At 36.7% G+C, this 18,713-nt stretch overlaps 3 protein-coding genes and 1 long non-coding RNA gene across 4 annotated transcripts; 1 reads left to right on the top strand and 3 right to left on the bottom strand.

The window, feature by feature from the left end:
- Positions 1 to 2,010: 2,010 nt before the first annotated feature.
- LOC128198251 (uncharacterized) lies at positions 2,011 to 4,823 on the bottom strand. The gene is made up of 2 exons (XR_008250979.1): positions 3,546 to 4,823; positions 2,011 to 2,261 (listed from the first exon to the last, which is right to left on the bottom strand). It is a non-coding gene; the product is annotated as an uncharacterized LOC128198251 (long non-coding RNA).
- A 127-nt stretch (positions 4,824 to 4,950) lies between these two features.
- Positions 4,951 to 6,601, top strand: LOC128198250 (uncharacterized). Its single transcript, XM_052882549.1, has 2 exons — positions 4,951 to 5,089; positions 5,550 to 6,601. Exons 1-2 carry the CDS (start codon positions 5,087 to 5,089, stop codon positions 6,537 to 6,539), a joined length of 993 nt encoding a protein of 330 aa, XP_052738509.1. The 5' UTR covers positions 4,951 to 5,086; the 3' UTR covers positions 6,540 to 6,601.
- A 134-nt stretch (positions 6,602 to 6,735) lies between these two features.
- On the bottom strand, positions 6,736 to 15,565 carry LOC112054556 (cytochrome P450 302a1, mitochondrial). Its single transcript, XM_024094386.2, has 8 exons — positions 15,373 to 15,565; positions 14,539 to 14,770; positions 13,133 to 13,317; positions 12,240 to 12,441; positions 10,109 to 10,268; positions 9,026 to 9,274; positions 8,432 to 8,638; positions 6,736 to 7,323 (listed from the first exon to the last, which is right to left on the bottom strand). The coding sequence occupies exons 1-8, from the start codon at positions 15,563 to 15,565 to the stop codon at positions 7,210 to 7,212; spliced, it is 1,542 nt and encodes a 513-aa protein (XP_023950154.1). The 3' UTR covers positions 6,736 to 7,209.
- A 1,297-nt stretch (positions 15,566 to 16,862) lies between these two features.
- Positions 16,863 to 18,356, bottom strand: LOC112054541 (tRNA N6-adenosine threonylcarbamoyltransferase, mitochondrial-like). Its single transcript, XM_024094367.1, has one exon. The coding sequence runs from the start codon at positions 18,186 to 18,188 to the stop codon at positions 16,944 to 16,946; it is 1,245 nt and encodes a 414-aa protein (XP_023950135.1). The 5' UTR covers positions 18,189 to 18,356; the 3' UTR covers positions 16,863 to 16,943.
- Positions 18,357 to 18,713: the final 357 nt, after the last annotated feature.

Consider the following 18,713-nt stretch of genomic DNA (forward strand, 5'->3'; position numbering starts at 1 on the left):
ACTATCTTCTAATTTGAAAGTCCAATAGTGATATTCATTCATTACTAGCAGATGTCCGAGACTTCGTCCGGGTGAAAATCGATGTACATTTTCGACTTCGTCGCCCCTTCTATTTTTATTTTCGTATGTTTTATACATAAAAAATACAAGACCACAACCCCCCGGCCAAAGGCCGGTGTACAATAAAGAGCGCGTTTTTCGTGCTTGGGTAAAATGCCCAGCAGTAGCTATCGTCGGAGGCTCTATCCAACCCCCGGCCAATTAAGCGCGCGGCTAAATAATAAAGTGCGCGGCCGAAGGCCGGTCCACAATAGAGTGCGCGTTTTTGGTGCTTGAGTAAAAAGCCCAGCCATAGCCACGGTCGGAAGCCCTATCACAAACCCCTGGCCGAAGGCCGGTCCATAATACAGTGCGCGGCCGAAAGCCGCGCGTTTTTGGTGCTTGGGTAAAATGTTGGTGCTGAATTTACAGTACAAGAAAAAAAAATTAAAGTGTGCATATTTCAACGTTTTTTTTTTCAATGTATATTACAGCATCTTTCTACTTGCCTAATTTTACTAATGTAGTCCTTTGTACTTTGTTAGCAAAAAAACTAAATAAAAATTTACTCTTACTTAAATCAAAATACTATTCAATGAATAGAGCATTTTATATTTTATTATTATATTTACTCTTACTTATCAGATACTTAGGTCAAAATACTATTCAATGAATAGAGCATTTTATATTTTATTATTATATTTACTCTTACTTATCAGATACTTAGGTCAAAATACTATTCAATGAATAGAGCATTTTATATTTTATTATTATATTTACTCTTACTTATCAGATACTTAGGTCAAAATACTATTCAATGAATAGAGCATTTTATATACTATTCAATGAATAGAGCATTTTATATAATCGACCTCCTGACTTCTAATGTAAAAGTCCAATAGTGATAGGTAATATTTATTATTACTGGCCTACTTCAATAGCCCACATCTGGGACGGAAACGGATTTGGAACTTAGACGCACCTTGCAGCTCCAACGCGGGTTGGTGGGCCTAGAGTGATTATGATAATTGGCACTGCAACTATCAATATTAGATATTGAGAATAATTATAATGACTGGCTTAACTAGCACTTATATACTGCAGCCATACTCAATGTGCACTGTTTACCAACAAACAAACTATAAATGAAGGAAGAAAACGCATGTCATTTGATAACTTATTCATTTTATACTGGATTTCCCGTAATTAATGGATAAAACGACAATGATAGATACACCATCTTATTGTCTGAAACTCATTTGAATAATTTTGAAATAATCCCTAGGGTGACCAAGTTCTACAGCTACAGCATTGAAAAAACTGATTCAAGGCAGAAAAATTTTAAAAATCCGAAAAAAAATATAACTTAGTCACCCAAGGGATTTTTTCACAAATTAGGTAATTAAGTGATGTATCTACCATTTGCGTCTTATCTACTAATTACAGGACACCTAGTATATCGTTTTTTTTATAAAATGTTATTCAAATAACTATATCTTAAATCTTAATAAATTAATAAATAAATTTGATTAATAAGTTTTAAACTTATTAATCAAATTATTTTTTTAATTAAGTAACAAGTTAATTATTAGGTGTGACATGATTAGCAATTTTTTACCCTCCTTTTTAATTCGTTTGTTGGTAAACCGTACACATCAAGTAGCTCCCACGCGGGAGTTACCTAATACGAATTTCTTGGTAGAAATAGCATACCCAGGACTCGAACGCAAAACCTCATAATTAGTAGCCACTTAGCCTAAACAGTAGACCAATTAAATGAGGCAGTAATAATAAAAAATAAAAGTTTTAATTTGGAATGACATTAATTTTATTTGACGATTTACAAATAATAGAGACAACGATATGCACGAGTAAAAGTATCTATTAGATCCAAAGGTGGTAAGAACTCCAAATTTCTACAAGATAATGGAACATCAAAAAATAAATTGTCATTAAAATAAAAGAACTTGGTGGTCATTAAATGAAAATTATATTGAAAATTTATTTCTGTATTTTACTTCGAAATATATCTACACAGTTTCCTGTAGCCTAGATACTAATTCTTGCTTTAGCTTATATATAAATGTTTGCTTCATGTGTTCCAGTTCTGCGCGAGTAGCCTCATCAAAAAACGGCCTTCGATAACGCTCAAATTCCTCAGGTATATCCGTTGCGAAGGACATAGCAAACCCAATCAAACACAGTACGGCTAGAAGATATACCTGTAACAATATGAAATTTACAAAAGGGAATGCACATTGCCCACCCCAATGACCGGCGAACATTTTGTCCCTTGTTGCTAATGAGCCATTTTCCTCTAAGGTGTTGAAAAAATCCGCTAGGAACAGCACTGAGGGGAGGTACAAATAGTGAGTGAGTAACATAATGACCGTGAAATTATAGTAAGTGATATTTTTTCAAAGGGTAAAATTTTATAATTAGTTTAATAAGTGATAAGTGTATCCATTCTAAACACTTTTATATGTCAACTTTTGGTTTTACAAAAGGCACAAATTTTACAGCATCTTGCTTGTATCGACTGTCAGATGTACAATTAGAAGATACACAATGTTTTGTAAGCATAGCTTTTTTATATTATATCACAATATTTATTTATTCTAATTGTAAATATGACGTATATACGTTTGACGTTTTTGTCAATAGAGAATTCAAAAAAAAATTAAATATCCTCACAGTAAAATGGCAATGTAAGTATATACTTTTAAAAACTTTTTGAGTTAAATCGTAACGTAATGGTGACTAGCAGACGCCACGCGGTTTCACACGCATAGTTTCCGTTCCCTAAAAATTAAAAAATTGCCATTGTTTATTGTAAGTGAAATTGCAAAAGCCTAAGCGTTATAAAATTCCTTGAAAAATTATCAAATTCTTAATCAACGTAATAACATAAGAAAATATATGTACTAGGTAATACCACAAAACTCCTTTTCCTGTATAATATTGTTTTGTCGGTTACCACAGTATAGCGTTTAGCGTTTGATTTGTTTTATAATCTCCATGGTAACAATAACAACGTCAAACTTATCAAAACGTATAAAATTATAATTGAATTTACGAAAGATCATGTAACATTTTAACCTAAAAAAATCCAGAAATTGCAGCATAAATTGCAAACTGCAAAATGCCCTTGGCATTGATGGCGATTTCAATAGAAAATTCAACACATTTGTACCCCCACTCAGTGCTGCCCCTAGCGGATGTTTTTAATACCTTTAGAGGAAAATGGCTCATTGAAAATGCAACAAGAGTAAATAAATATTTTTAAAATAAAAATATTGATTTTTTGAATAATATAGAATACTATAAGTATTTTAAGCGTACTATATTCATTTATAGCTAAATCTGAAATATACTACATTTTTCCGACAAAATGTTGGCAAACCTACCCAGACGTTGTATGGTCCAGTGGGTTTTCTCCTTTATTATCTTACAATATTATATTGTATCTTATGAGAATAATAACATACTCATTAGATAGAACCTACCTTCATGTTGTCTATATTTTTTCAAATGCACGACTCAAGGAAGGGTTATTGTTACAATGATGACTGATCGATATACATTGCCTTTTATATGAAGACAACTACCACTCATACTACGATAAAAATATACTTCTGTTAATTAAAAAGTCATTTTAAAATATGTATCATTATATAATTTATATATAATCTATCAAATCATTTATGGTCCTGCTATCTATAATTTATATTATATTCAACTAGCGGACCCGGTCAAGCTTTGCTTTGTCTCATTCTCAACCCCTTTTTTACGTGGATCCCATGGATACCTTCTCGTCACGGGGTGGCAAGACAGTTATGTTAGACTTTAACCGACTAAAACCCCACGGTGTTCCAACTCGTCACCTAATGACTGGGCCACGGGATTTTTTTCTTAAGCGACCGCAACCAAGCCAGCGGCACACGAACATCAGGTCCATCTTTGGTATTGTTGAAAGCGGGAAGCGCACTGAGAGCGTTAACAACTCGAGGACTTATCTCCGGTGGATGACAGATTCCCCGTATCTATCACCGGAGGTCCTCGTCAAGGAGGCAAATGACGGCCCTAAATAAGCCGCCTGCTCTCTTACGGCGGATAAGATTGGATGAGAGTCCATGTCGACTTCTCACAACCTTTCCGCCGCCTCTTTCTGTAACATCACAATCTCACAAACCACAGCCTTCCAGGACTTCTCATTTTCCGTCATGGCTTTTATGACGCAGAGATAGGTCTCGGCCGATTGTGTCGCGTTGCTCCACCCAACTGGGACATTCAGCCAGAATATGCTGTATTATATGTATGCAAACTTCTGTAGGTTCTCGGTAGGCCACCTTCCACAGATATCTTCCGAAGAAGCAGTGCCCCGAAATAACCTGTCTAAGATGAAACGTTATTACTACGTGCCCCCTTTGTTGTTGTTGTTGTTACTGTTGGAGTACAGGTTGAATCGCCTCAATAGTTTGTTTACCTGCACTTAGCAACTCTACTCTCTGTGGGTTGAAAGTTTACACACATTTTGTGCTGAAGTAGTTTTTAGGAACAATTTTAATAATGAAAGGCCTTACGTTCTGATTAAGCCAAGCTACGCCATTTCCAAGTATATGTTAGATACGAGGTAATTATGGACTTAATTATAGATTATGTATAATATTGGCCGATTCCGTCTATTTTCATAAACTGCTGAACCTATTTCTACGCGATTTCAACTATCAGATAGCTAATATTACAAGGAGTAACGTAAGCTTAGATATGTTATTCCTTTAGAATTACTTTTTTATTCCTTTAAACTACGCGGGTGTAACCGCGGGGCACGACTAGTTATTAACTAAGAAAATTAGTATCGAGCGGATGATTAGGTTCCTAAAGTATGTATTATATTGCATCACAAAAATGTGTCATAACAAGTTTGTTTGGAGGTGGATTTCATAATTTATAACGTCGAAAGTGCCTAATTAACTAATTGTTTCTATAAAGACAAGTGACTTTTCTAATTCGACTGCAATCTCAATTGAATTTACAAAGCATCAAGATGGTAAGTTTTTACAAAATTATATTACTTTATCTGTTCTTTATACACACTCGTAACTGTAGTGGGCTATCCACTGATTTGACGGCCTCCGTGGCGCAGTGGTATACGCGGTGGATTTACAAGACGGAGGTCCTGGGTTCGATCCCCAGCTGGGCCGATTGAGGTTTTCTTAATCAGTCCTTAATTGGTCTGGCTAGTGGAAGGCCTTCGGCCGTGGCTTGTTACCACCCTACCGACAAAGACGTACCGCCAAGCGATTTAGCGTTCGGTTCGTTTAGTGTGGATTTTTATCCTCCCCTAACAAGTTAGCCCGCTTCCATCTTAGATTGCATCATCATTTACCTACCATCATGTGAGATTGTAGTCAAGGGCGAACTTGTAAAGAATAAAAAAAACATTCAAAATCGTGATGTTTTGTTGTTAATTAATTTTATAATCGTAATACTTAACCATTTATTTTCAGAGAATACGAATTCTTGCAGTACTGGCAACTGCAATATTTGCACAATGCAGTACATCTTCCGAGTCACAGTTTGGTTTACATACATCATCCAGTTCATCACAAATAAAGGGCTCAGAGATAGAAGTGATAGAGAAACGGATCAAGAAGGTTCAAATGAAAAGTGAAGACGCACTGTCAGAGGTTTCATCAAAATTTTCGCATCAAGGTCACAACATATTTTACAATCCACAAATTGTTATAGGAAGTGATGTTAAAGCTTCATATATCTCAGGGAAAATAGATGATACAAAATATAATGAACAAAAGACAGATACAGTTTTAATAGATTGCATGAAAAATGAAACAGAGGCGAGTCTACAGCAAAACACAATAATAACAAATATAATTCCGGAAGCGCCTGTTTTGCCACCACTTGTAATGCCAGAACTGCCGATACCTGTAATAATTGAAGAACCTGTTGTCATTTTACCACCCAAAGTACCGGTACCAGTCAAAGAAGTGATAATACAACACGACACTGTTATAATGCCCGAAGTTCCAGTTATAGTGCCGCAGCCAATTGCAATACCGAGTTGTATGATGGAGAAGAGTTACTTAGTTAATGTTCCGTGCCCACCCACTATTGCAGTTTCGCCGGAAATCATTGAAAAAATAACAGTAAAAAAGCCTTTGCTATTGTCCCAACCTTCCCCGGTTTTAAACCTACGTCTGCCAAAGATACCGATTGGAGTTGTATATAACAAACGTGTTGAGACAGTTATGCCGTACTCCCAAGGTTTTGTCAGTACAACTCGATTTCTGCCTTCTGTGAAAGTGACGAAAATTCCATTTGAAAGGTTTAGCCAACAAAATATATTGATTAGACCATCACCAGAAGTAGTTGTTAAAAATATAGGTAGTGAAATAGTTGGGCTCTCCTCCTTCTCAGCATATTGTGCTCATAATATTGCTTTACAACGTGTACTACCAAACATTATTGTAGGTAAATAAACTACAATTACAATTTTTTTTAAAATATGGCATGTAACAAATAAAAATTATTGTTGAATGTTTTTTTTATTTTATTATTACACTAGAAGGTACTCGCTGTTTCACACGAGTTGTTCTTGTTCCCTTAGGAATAAGGAGACAAAATATAGCCTACGTTACTCCCTAAGAATGTAGCTCTCTATTGGTGGAATAACTTTTTAAATTAGACCAATAGTTTTTAAGTTTATTGGTTGCATATTAGGTACTTGTACCGACTCGTACAACGCATGCGACTGTGTAACGTACGTATACGTAGGTAATTACGGGCTGAATCCAAGACCTTGTTTTTTTTTATTGTGTAAGTGCCGTAGGCTCCTTAGGGGACCTCCGAGGCGTCACCGGAGGGTTTGAGCGAGCGCAGAAGCATCGCCTGATGGGGCCCGAAGGCAGAAGCAGAGTAGATGGGCGGAACGACTCTCTAAGGACGTCTCCTCTGAGACTCGGACCTCGGCTTAGACGGCCGTTCGGAAAGGGTGTTTTGGCCTGAGTGTATCAGTCCGGGCGCCCCCGAGATCGTGAGTTAAAACGTCACGTCTGGGTGACGTCAGATATCGGGGACCCCTTGATTTAAGCGTGACACTTATTGAGGCTTCAAACTTCTTACCTATAGTTAATTATTGGTAGGCGACAATCACTTGATTCGCGGTGTAAAACACAATGATATCGGCTGATCGGGCTTGTTGATCAAAAGTGTTTTTACTCCTAATTCGCCTCCCATCCATGTTATTTTATATTTTTGAATCAACTGAAACAAAAAGCATACTTCATACTAATAGCCGAAAATAGATACCTCTCTTTTTTGGAAATAAAAGTATTACATAATATAAACAAAATTAGATCAGCTAACATTTACATCATCATCATTATCAGCATATTTTAAATTTAGTGTACAGGACCAAACTTTAGTCCACATAGGAGAGGGGATAGCCCGCCACTCCGGATTGGAGCAGCATGGTAGCTCCATATCCTCTGTAAGATGAGAAGCCTGGGCATGTAGTAGGCCGTTAAAATGGGCTGTTATTTATAGAGGGGATAAGAAGCACCTCGCTGATCCGGGTTGGTGGGTATACGTATGGGGTATGTTTGATTTTGTAACAATCACTATCAGTTGTTAATGATAATGACCGGGACCGTCTTTGTGTCCTTTTTTTAACGTATTATCCGAGGCACAGCTTTTTTTTACAAGTTAGCCATTGAAAACAATCTCACCTGCTGGTAAGTGATTATGCAATCTAAGAGGCAGGCTAACCTATATACACCTGTTTTGGTGTCTACACGACATCGTACCGTAACGCTACGACACGTGATCGATCTGTCATTCCCATACATTTTTCTAGTTTTCGAAGCGTTAGCGATCGTAGAAAGAGAATCGATGTGCCACTTTGTTAGGGGGCTGCTCATAGCGTCACCCACATCTTATTTCGGGGACGTTACAAAGTTTGCATCCGACTATAACTCCACCTTCTTCCCATCACCCGGATAAAATAGAAGCTCAATATTTCGTAGACCGAGGACTTAAACCCAGGACCTTGTTATCCGAAGCAAAGGTTAACCGCTGGACTAAAGAGGCAGTTATATAACGTCGGTCTAGATGTGATAGCTCGTACGTGCAAACTGGCGAACTTTACAGGAGAGACAAGAAACATCTTTTAGTCACTAAAAGTCGTTTTATGCGACCAAAAACGTTTTTAATGTACGTACTTCAAGATATTTACGGGCTACCACCGGAAAAGCTGTTTGAAGCTTTCTGCATCAAAATAATTTTTTACCCAAAATTGTTACGTAAGTTACGAGGTATCACATCTAGACCGACGATAAATCATAATAAAATTCAAATCATGTTAAATAGGTACCCGTATTAAAGTAATGCACATATTTTGTTCAGCCAACCGTCTTGCTATGCATGAACGAGGTCCAAAGCCAAAAGGCAGGCTCAGAAATGGATGAATGTTTTCGTAGTCTTCCGAGTCACGAATCCACCTCTCTGGTTTGAAACGTAGCGGATCCTTAAGGAATTGTGGCAAACGAGATGACACCATGTTTTGAGTCACAATCACCGTCTAAAATTAATTTTGCTTTTGTTATTTTATTAAAATCATCAACATTTTGTCTATAAAATCAATATTTTTACTTAAAGGAGGTACTCCACATGGCACTCCTGCCTTAAAAAAATCCTAGCTAAACTATAATTAACCACTAGCCCACGCCCGCGGTTTCACCCACTTCCCGTGAGAATATGGGTATATAATATAGACTATGACACTCTCAAATAACGTAGCTTTCTAGTGTTTAAAGAATTTTCAAAATCGCTTCAGTAGATCCAGAGAATACCCCCTGCAATACCACAAACTTTACCTCTTTAATATAATAACTATTTTAATATTACTGATAGTTTAGCCAGGAGTATTTGAGGCAATCTGCTCTGAATACTTATATTTTTAACGTACCCCTTGAGGTATCTTATATCCCTTCAAAACCATGTCGTTTTGTAATACTCTCCCCACACCTATTGCGACGGGGTTAAGGCGTAGACTCTCTTTAAGGCAGCTTCGAACATAAATAGCCTTAGATAACAGATCAGCACTCAATTTAGTCTCCTCTGTGGGGAAGAGCACCGAAATTTCATCGAATACTTTATTTTGACAATCTTGGTTTCGTGCTAAATGGTACAGAGCAAAACTTGTACTGTAAGAAGTCTGAAATACAAGAAACTATTAAAACAGGAGCATTAAAGATACCTACCAGGTTTAAGACACCATTATCAGCATATTTGGGCCAGGCTTCCCTCCGTATGAAGGGGATATGGAGCTTAAACCCACCTCGCTCCTACAATGCGGATTGCGGTGGTGGGCTAATAATGTGTGACTATTTAATAATCACTATAATTATGATGTTAATAAAATGCGTGATAGAATTAGAAATGAGGAGATCCGCAGAAGAACCAAAGTCGCCGACATAGTTCAAGGAGTCGCGAAGCTGAAGTGGCAATGGGCGGGGCACATAGTTCGAAGAGCCGATGGACGTTGGGGTCCCAAGGTGCTGAAATGGCAACCACGCACTTGAAAACTCAGTGTTGGTCGACCCCCCATCAAACGAGTCGCAAGGATTCGCTGGATGCAGGCGGCTCAGGGTCGTCTAGGTCGTTCGTCCTACTGTGGACGTCGATCGGCTGATATGATGATGTTAATAAAAATTACCGGAACCAAAGGCTTAACATGGGGTGTAACAGAAGCAACTTTTCAACTACGGGTGGATAATTTACACAAAAACTTCTAGGAAGACAGAAAAGTCAGTATTTCATAGACCCTGGACCCAAGACCTCGTGATGCTTGAGATGCTTGATGACATAGGCTTCACTGGACCAGAAAGGCAGTAAAATATACTCGAGTAAGTCCACTCAAAAGTCATTTTTTTTAATTCAATTCAGGCTTAGTTTACAAGCACTTTCGAAACGTCAGGTCGATTATCAGTTAATGGTTATAATAATTAGTAGCAAAGATAAAATTAAAGTTAAGTGACTATGTAATTACCGTATCTATAGCTGCCATTAAAATATCCACCATGACTCCAGTTAAGTCTTTGAAATCAATATTAGGCAGTCGGATAAATGTTTCTAATAATGATTTTTCATAGTCATCTTTATCTTTCTCATAAAAATTTACTCTATTCAGTAATATTTCAATACATATCCTGTAAAAGACAAGTGGTTTATGGCAACGCATACAATACCTGAGTAGGATACAACTACATAGAGACTCATTAATTAAAACGAACTTTTAGAATTTTCTACTTTATTACTCTGTTCTTAAAAATTAGAACACTCAGGCACAGTAAAGATATTACAAGCAGTATAATAACTCGGCCGTATTTTTGAAATAAATACCTACAGCCGCGCGGTACGTAAACATGTCATAGGGCTGCCCGCCTGCAGCATTTTAATTACATTTGCTAATTTTGTGTTTCCACTTAGTTTTGTGATTGTAAATAAACTTTTTTTATATAAACAAATAAAACACTTTGTAAATTGTAGTAAAATGGGAAGTGATAAATAAAAATGCGTGTTTTTGATTGGTTGATTTAATTAAGGCTGATAATACGTCAATGATCTTGAAGGATTGGTCGTATTCTTAAACATATTTATTTCGGTGATGCCATCTAGGTATTACCTCCACACTACGTGAACAAATAAAAAAAAAGATAAACCTTCATGAAATTGTAGTGATTTAAAATAGATAATGAAACAATGAACAAACGCACTAATTGTCCCTACGATACGATAGTTCCCCTAGATTTCTCTAGGATGCCATTATCAGATCCTGACATAAAAAAAATGGGACTAACCTGAAAGAATATTCATCAAAACAAAAAAGAAACGGTTTACAAATGACGGAAATATCGCTGTAAATACGATACGATCCTTTTTGGAAGTCGGTTAAAACTCTTGTCACCAATGCCAAGCTGAGCAAAAGTTTTATGAGCTTGCACATTAAAGCGCATAAAATCCGCCATTTTGATTTTTTAAGAACTAAGTTACCCAGTGACACTCGGCCTATCTAGACGAGTCTAATGACATATCATTTATCAGTATGTGTGCTTGGCAAATTTGTTCGTAACACTCCCGAAGGTCGGCGCGGTCCGGGAGGGGGGTAACGATGCCCAGCGCGTACGACTTCATACCCGCGCAGTCATTTCCTCCCGTCGCTCGCATACAACAACAAGTCATAACATTCAAACACATACTCCTCCTTTGGGCTTCGCCGCAGTCGGGTAACAAAACACAAATGATCCGAGCACAGTCACACAAAACATTGTACAAGCAGTCGAGGTTTTAACACAAGCTTATCGTACCTACTGTATCGTGATTCATGAACCGCGTATTTCAATCGTGTCAATCACTTTCCTTTACTCTATTCACTATATTTACTAATCCAGATACCTACCTACCTTTATTCTGGAGATAAAAGGAAATACCTTATCCATTAAAAAATACAAGATTATGTACCTACCTACTAATAAGTAAATTTATTTTAAAGTCTTACCTTTCAGAGTTTCCAGGTAACTTAAAAAAAGTTATCTCTGGATGGGATAATTTTGAATTCATGCATCCAAAAACGGCACAGTATTTCCTACTGGTCATAATTTAAAAAATCTAATACTATTAATACACTTTACTCTGTTAATACACCGTGCGTTCGTTCGTCACCGCGGCACAGTCGCGACTGTGTTCACCCCACGATCACCCCACGTTCGAGGTGCGTAGGTATAGCTCGCGTTTCGACCTCTAGTATGAAGTCCAACTACTGGTTGTAATATCTTTTCTGTGACTCAGGGCTTACAACTTGTTGTTATAAGTTATAAACCCTAAAAAGGATCATCTGGAGAACTTAGTGGCGTTGCGTTTTTACTAGGGTCTAAGCACGTACGTACGTTCGTACGTACAAATACAAATTATACAACGTCGTACGTCTACTGCGGTTGCGCACCTTTCACTTTTCAGGCGTAGGTATTTTGAGACGTACCTACATAGTGTATGTTGCGGGGCAACATACACTTATTAAGACAGTCGATATGAAAGAGTAAACTCCATTCGTGCGTCGGAGCTGACACACTTTTTTATCATAAATAAATAGGTACCGACGTCCTAGGTGTACTAATACTTACTTTTCTAAGCATTCTTGAGATTTGACAAGTGTTCTGTACAGCGGCGTTTCAAAGAACCGCCACATCACTCCGTTATCCAGCTTCATAATGCCGCTGTTGGAACCAAATGCGGCAGCAATAACTCTACTACTGCGGGATTTGGGACCGAGCTCTTGTGGTGTGAAACTTTTAAAATGTTCGTTGAATGCAATTTTTCCTATTACTGGGTGAAAAACATTTTGTTTTTTATAGTAGGGGAGCCAAGGAGAGGATGTTTGGATTTACTCGAGCGCCGCAGATAAACATAGGGATAGCGTTCACTTTGGTGAATAGTTCCACTGCGTATGAGCCCCTAATTTTACGTGTATGGCAACAAAAAAAACAACATACTTAACCAGAAAATATGGATTACGCGTTCGTTTTAAGTGTGCATTTCGAAAATCTGACGAATCGAACAAGGAAATGGGAGGGTCACAAAATTACAAAGCAAACTCGTTATAGGTACGTGTATTTCTGTTCCCGAGCAACAACAACAAACAACAACAGCAACAAGATGTAAATAATCCAGAATAACAAAAAAATATTACTGATTTCCCCACATTTGAAAACGTAATTCTAACAATTTATTATTTCCTATCATCTAATCTACCAAATATAATAAATCACAACGACGTTCGAGTAAATCCACATTTAGTTTCACGGTATCTCCTAAACACATATTTATACCTACATAAAAACAGATAGGTATTTCTTACCTAGATCATTAGTCATTGATAGATAATAGTATGGATTATTACTATGCTCATTATATGTACCTACCTACCTAAGTACCTACATTAATACAACGGTATTTTTTTAATATCTTGTAAGTACAAAAAGACTTAGATAAGTATATTCCAACACAAAGAGCTTACCTTCCAGATACAAACGATTCAAATAAGGTAAAAAATCGTCATGGTGCGATATTTTACTGAGCTGCATCCATTGAATAAATCTTTCAACAATATTGTTAACTTGCTCTATATATTGTTTAGCATTTTGGGGACTGGAGAAATTTTTTTGGAAAGCACTTCTTATTCTCCACCATTCCGGACCATTTCTGGATGAAATAAAAACAATTTCTTTTAATAATTTAGGTAGATAAGTAGGTGCTTGAACACCGGATTAGTACAAAAGAAAACATTTAAAGAGGATTTATCGACGACGCCCACGTCTCGCCCACGTCTCGGCGGTAGTCGACACCGGTCGCCAACGCGACGACTCGGCGGCAGTCTACGGCAGTCGACTACAGTCGGCGACCGCCGTCGACCGCCGCCGATAGTCGACTGCAGTCGGCGACTGCCGTCGCTTGCCGCCAAGAGTCGCCGACTGCAGTCGTCGGTAGCAGCTGCCGCTTGTATAAATGATCACATAATTACCATTCCTTAATAATCTGATGCGACAATGTCAAGCGTTTTTCTTTTCACTTGTTATATGAATAGAACCCACAAAAAGTTAGTATCTCTTCTTAGTTTCTTTCTTTCATGGTCATCATCATTAACAGCCCATACTCGGCTCACTACTGAGCACGAGTCTCCTCACAGAATGAGATAGATTAGGCCTTAGTCCACCACGCTGGCGAAATACGGATTGACAGATTTCACACACACAGAGAATTAAGAAAAATCACATGTATGCGAGTTTTCTCTCGATGTATTTCCTTTAGGTGTACCTTCTGAAACAAGTGATATTTAATTTCTTAAAATGCATATAATTCGAATACCCTCCGAATCGAAAGCAGAGGTTATATCGACTTGATCTATTTCTCATGATAATCGAGAATTTTTGTCGTGTTTTGAGTCATGTCATACGCATGGCTAAGTTCTAGAATGCCTTTCCGAACCCTGCTTTTCTCCTTACAACTTAGGTACCTATCTTTAAAAGAAGAACTACTATACTAAAGCCATACTCGAGGAGTACTGTTTACTAACAAACAAATTAAAAATGAGGGTAGAAAACGAATGTCATTCCATAACTTTTTTATTTTAAATTATGAATTGTTGTTTTATAAAATATTAGTCAAAATATAGTAACTATTTCTAATTGTTTTAAGCTTATTAATCAAATTTATTTTTAATTGTAAAGTAAATTACAATTATTATTAGCTGTGAAATGACTAGTGATTTATACCCTCATTTTAAATTTGTTTGTTAGTAAACAGTACTTCTCCAGTATGGCTTTCGTATAGGCATTACTAAGCAAGCGCGTTCCATCTAATGCCAATTAGGTAAGTACCAATGCAGTCAAGCGCGAACTTATTTCATATTTAAAAAATACTTACGTTGAAAGAAGTCCCCCAGTGTTATAAATATGTGGTTTGCTGAGACGATAATAATGCATAGCAACATGACTCCTCCTGGATGGATACCGTTCTTTCTGGCGGAAGACGCTTTCTATCAGATCTGGTTCGTAGACGTGCAGTAACTTTACACCAGGTTCTTCCCGCACCAGCCCTCCATACTTGCGCCAGTTGAGCCATGCAGCTTTATCTATTGCTTCTGTATTGTAATCGCCTGAAAATATTCATGCTTAGAACCCTAAATTGTTTTTCTTAAAGGCGAAGAAAGTCCCATTTAGTCTTCAGTTTAACCCAAACCGGTAAGGCATTAGGTATATTAATAGGTAGGACCTTAAACCTTTAATTGACCTAAAACCGTCTCAATGGCTCGAGGAGTAGGACTTAACAACGAAAGGTCATTAGTTCGAAACCTGCCAGCATGACTTTAGTTGATCGGCAAGAGAATAGGTCATATTTAAAAAATATGACATAGGTATTGTCTGTATATTTACTTAATAACTCATTATTCACCCTCTGGGCTCTGACACAAATTATTGAAATTATAATTAAGGTTCTTCGTTTCGATGCACGCACATCATGCTCCCATGCGATAACATTTTATAACGAGTCTTTGGGTCAGAGGTTCAGTTCTATTCTATGGGAATAGTTCTACGGGAAGGTCAACTTCTTCAAAAATCTCAAACGCAAACTTTAAGTATAATCGACATCCCTAGACTCGTAGCCTAAATAACCAACTGCAAATTCCAACGCTGATTATACAGTAAGTAGGATTAGGAAAATAGTTTTACCAAACTATTGAATAAATATAAAACTTACCCAGAAATGGCCAATATTTATACAACGTCCCGATGACTGGATAACTTTTAGGGCCCGGGATATCGTTAAAACTTAAAATCTCAGGACAAGTACTTGCAACTTCTACATTTCCTTTTACAGTGGATCTCGGTCTGCATTTAATTATATTAACTGATATTTTGAAATACCTAGATTTTTTAAGCGTTATAAACATTTCTTTGAATTATACACTAGTAGGTAGACGTTGCGATGTTTGCACTGTGGCTCTAAACTGAGTTTCGGATTTCAAAATACAATCGTCACACTTACCTACCTAGTAAAATGAGATGTGCATTTTATACTCGTAGGTTGACTAAAAAACCGACCAAGTGCAAATCAGTCGAGCATAGAGGGTTCCGTCTATTCCGTGTGATAGTAGGAAAGTAAATTATTAAGAGGAGGTTATTATTAGGGATGATGACAGTTTTTGAAATTGTATATAAATTAGAAGTACCTATGCTAATAGCAAAGCAATTTTGTAGAAGTAATAGGATATCTGCGATCATTACTTTCGGAGCTACAGTGATTTAAAGGGTCAGATTTGCGGCACTGCCACGGATTCCTGAAAATCACCCCATAAAAAATGGCTCGAATTAATGACGCCGTTGATTCGCTGATCGTTAGATTTTTATGGGCATTCAAACAATTTTTTTTTTACGCTTTTGTTATTTGTGCGTTATATTTATAGTAGTAGTTATGTTTATAGTTCATATATTGAAAATTGTCACGTTTAATGTCAGGAAGCTAAAAATCTACGAATTTTTTTCCAAAAACGATAAACATCCAGCCAATCTTTGTTTTTACATATTAATTCGTTAATATTATCCATAATTACTTGAATGTCTCATATAAAAAGCAATATATTCAAACCTAGTCATCATCCCCATTATAGGCTACTCTAGATCAACGATAATTTTACACTGTTATCGTTGCTTTAGATTAGATATATCTCGGAAAAATCCATGGTTCCCGCACGATTTGTGACGAAGTCGCGGTCGCTAGTTCATAATATACTCAGAGGCACAATTATTCGCCCACTTTAATATGACGCTAGTACATTAAAGTGGGCGAATAATTGTGCCACTGAGTATATTTTTATAAAGCTATCCAATGATTTCTCTCGATTTTACTTTGAGACTTTTTCGGCAAGAAGTAGGTACATGCTAAATTACAGGTTTTTAATGGGTAGGTACCGATAGTCTGTCAACTTAGATGTGACGAACAGACAATCATTATAAATAGCCTTACCCTTTAAAGAACAAAGACCCATACAAATAGTTTCATATTTGCACTACAAAGAATAAGGAACCCTAAAACTTCGAACTGTAAAGAATTATTCTAGGAATAAATTGCATATTTATGGGGTGTTTATTTTCTGCTCAGACAGTATCAGATATTCATTTGATATCCTTCAGTTTTAGGTAGATACTTACAAGCAAAAGATTAGGTACTAATTTAAATTAAAAAAAATATTTGGTACAGTTAAAAAAGGTTTTTTTATTTTTAGGAGACAAATAAATATCATTGTAGTGAATTATTTCAATTAAAAAATATTATCTTAACTTGGCTTTAATTTTTAATAGTTTTGTTGGAATTCTTGCTTCTTTAACCCGAGAAATTAGACTTTCACCTAAAGGACTAACAGCTTTAATATCCAAGCTATTGATATTTTGCGTCACATGTATATTTTTTCGCCATTTCTCGACACCATTCCATGCTATCATAACACCATTATCTGTACATAATTTAGGTTCAGGCCTATAAATTTCATAATCAAATTCTTTACATAGCTGTGTTAATGTGTTATAAATATAATTGTTGCATGCAACTCCACCCGACACAACCAGCTGTTTTTTATTGTCAGGTATTAATTGGTGTTGGTGACAAAACTCCATAGCTCTTTGTGTTCTGTGTATGAGATGCCTAGATGTTGTCATTAATAAAGCTGCACATAAGTCATTTGCTTCCGGAATCAACTTATCAGCTTCAATTGTATGTTCGTTTTCCTTCCTGTATAGCTGATACATTACAGATGTTTTGAGACCGTTGAAACTAAAATTACAATCTTTGTGATCAGCTAAAGGGAGTGGTAATTGAAATAAGTTAACATCAGTTGATTTAGCGGCAGCCATTTCCACTGCTTTTCCTCCACACAGCTGTGAGTATTCTGGTATGTTACGCAGCTTCATCCTCCTTGCAACTTTGTCAAATACCTCTCCTGGAGCACAATCAAGACTTTCACCAAGAAGTTGGAATTTATTAACATCTTGAACTACAGCAAGCAAACAATGCCCACCTGATATAAGAAGGGTTAGAAATGGGAATGTTATGTCATGCTGCATTCTTGCTACCAAAGCATGGGCTTCCATGTGGTGAATTGGAATTAGGGGTTTATTATATTTCCTCGACAAGTGTTTTGCGTACTTCATGCCTATAGCCAAACTCAAAGGCAGGCCCGGCTCTAATGTAACTGCTATAGCTGCTACATCCGACCATTGTAACTGCGCGGTCTTTAATGTTTTATCTACAGTAGGTTCAATATACTTTCTATGCAAATCCTGGGCAACGTCTGGAATAATGCCCCCATTGCGCAAGTGGATTAAATTCTGCGACTGCAAAGTTTCTCCTAATAATTTTCCATTTTCATTAACGATAGCACACCCTGTATCATCGCAGGATGTTTCTATACCAAGAATATTAGCATATTTTCTATAGAATAAGTAAAACCCGGGTCTAAGACACGATTTTGTAGAATTCCTTAGAAGCGAATAGTGAACATATAACTGTGATATTAGCATGATTCATGGATATGTACGGATTACAGTTATAGCAATAATTAATAATTACTTCAGTTTTGTTATTAATTTGTAAAGGTTATCTTAATTTATTTGTCAACAAAACATATATTTTCACGAATCTCGAGATTTTTGTTTAAAATTTAAATTTGACTTGACTCATGTCTTGTCATTGTCAGGAGTTCATGACCACAGATTAGGATAGGATTAGGAGTATTCAGTATTAGTGTTCTGTGATTAGATCTCATGACTGGCATTCATTATTAACATCATCACGATACTCCTCAACATGACATTCATAGTAATTATCGTCGTAGACCGAGAAAGACGTTTATTTAAAAAATAATAACTCCTTGATAGTTCTTTTCTTTGAATAATACACTATCTAATGCCTAGTTGGGACTACTTTAGTATTTTAGTCGAGTACGTACGGTTTTTATGGGGGTAAATCCAAAAATTGTTCGTACTCGACTAAAATACTAAAGTAGTCTGTACGGCCTCTAAAACTAAGACTTGGCCAACTACCAC

The sequence above is a fragment of the Bicyclus anynana genome, chromosome 7, assembly GCF_947172395.1.
Source record: "Bicyclus anynana chromosome 7, ilBicAnyn1.1, whole genome shotgun sequence".
Classification (NCBI taxonomy): Eukaryota; Metazoa; Arthropoda; class Insecta; order Lepidoptera; family Nymphalidae; genus Bicyclus; species Bicyclus anynana.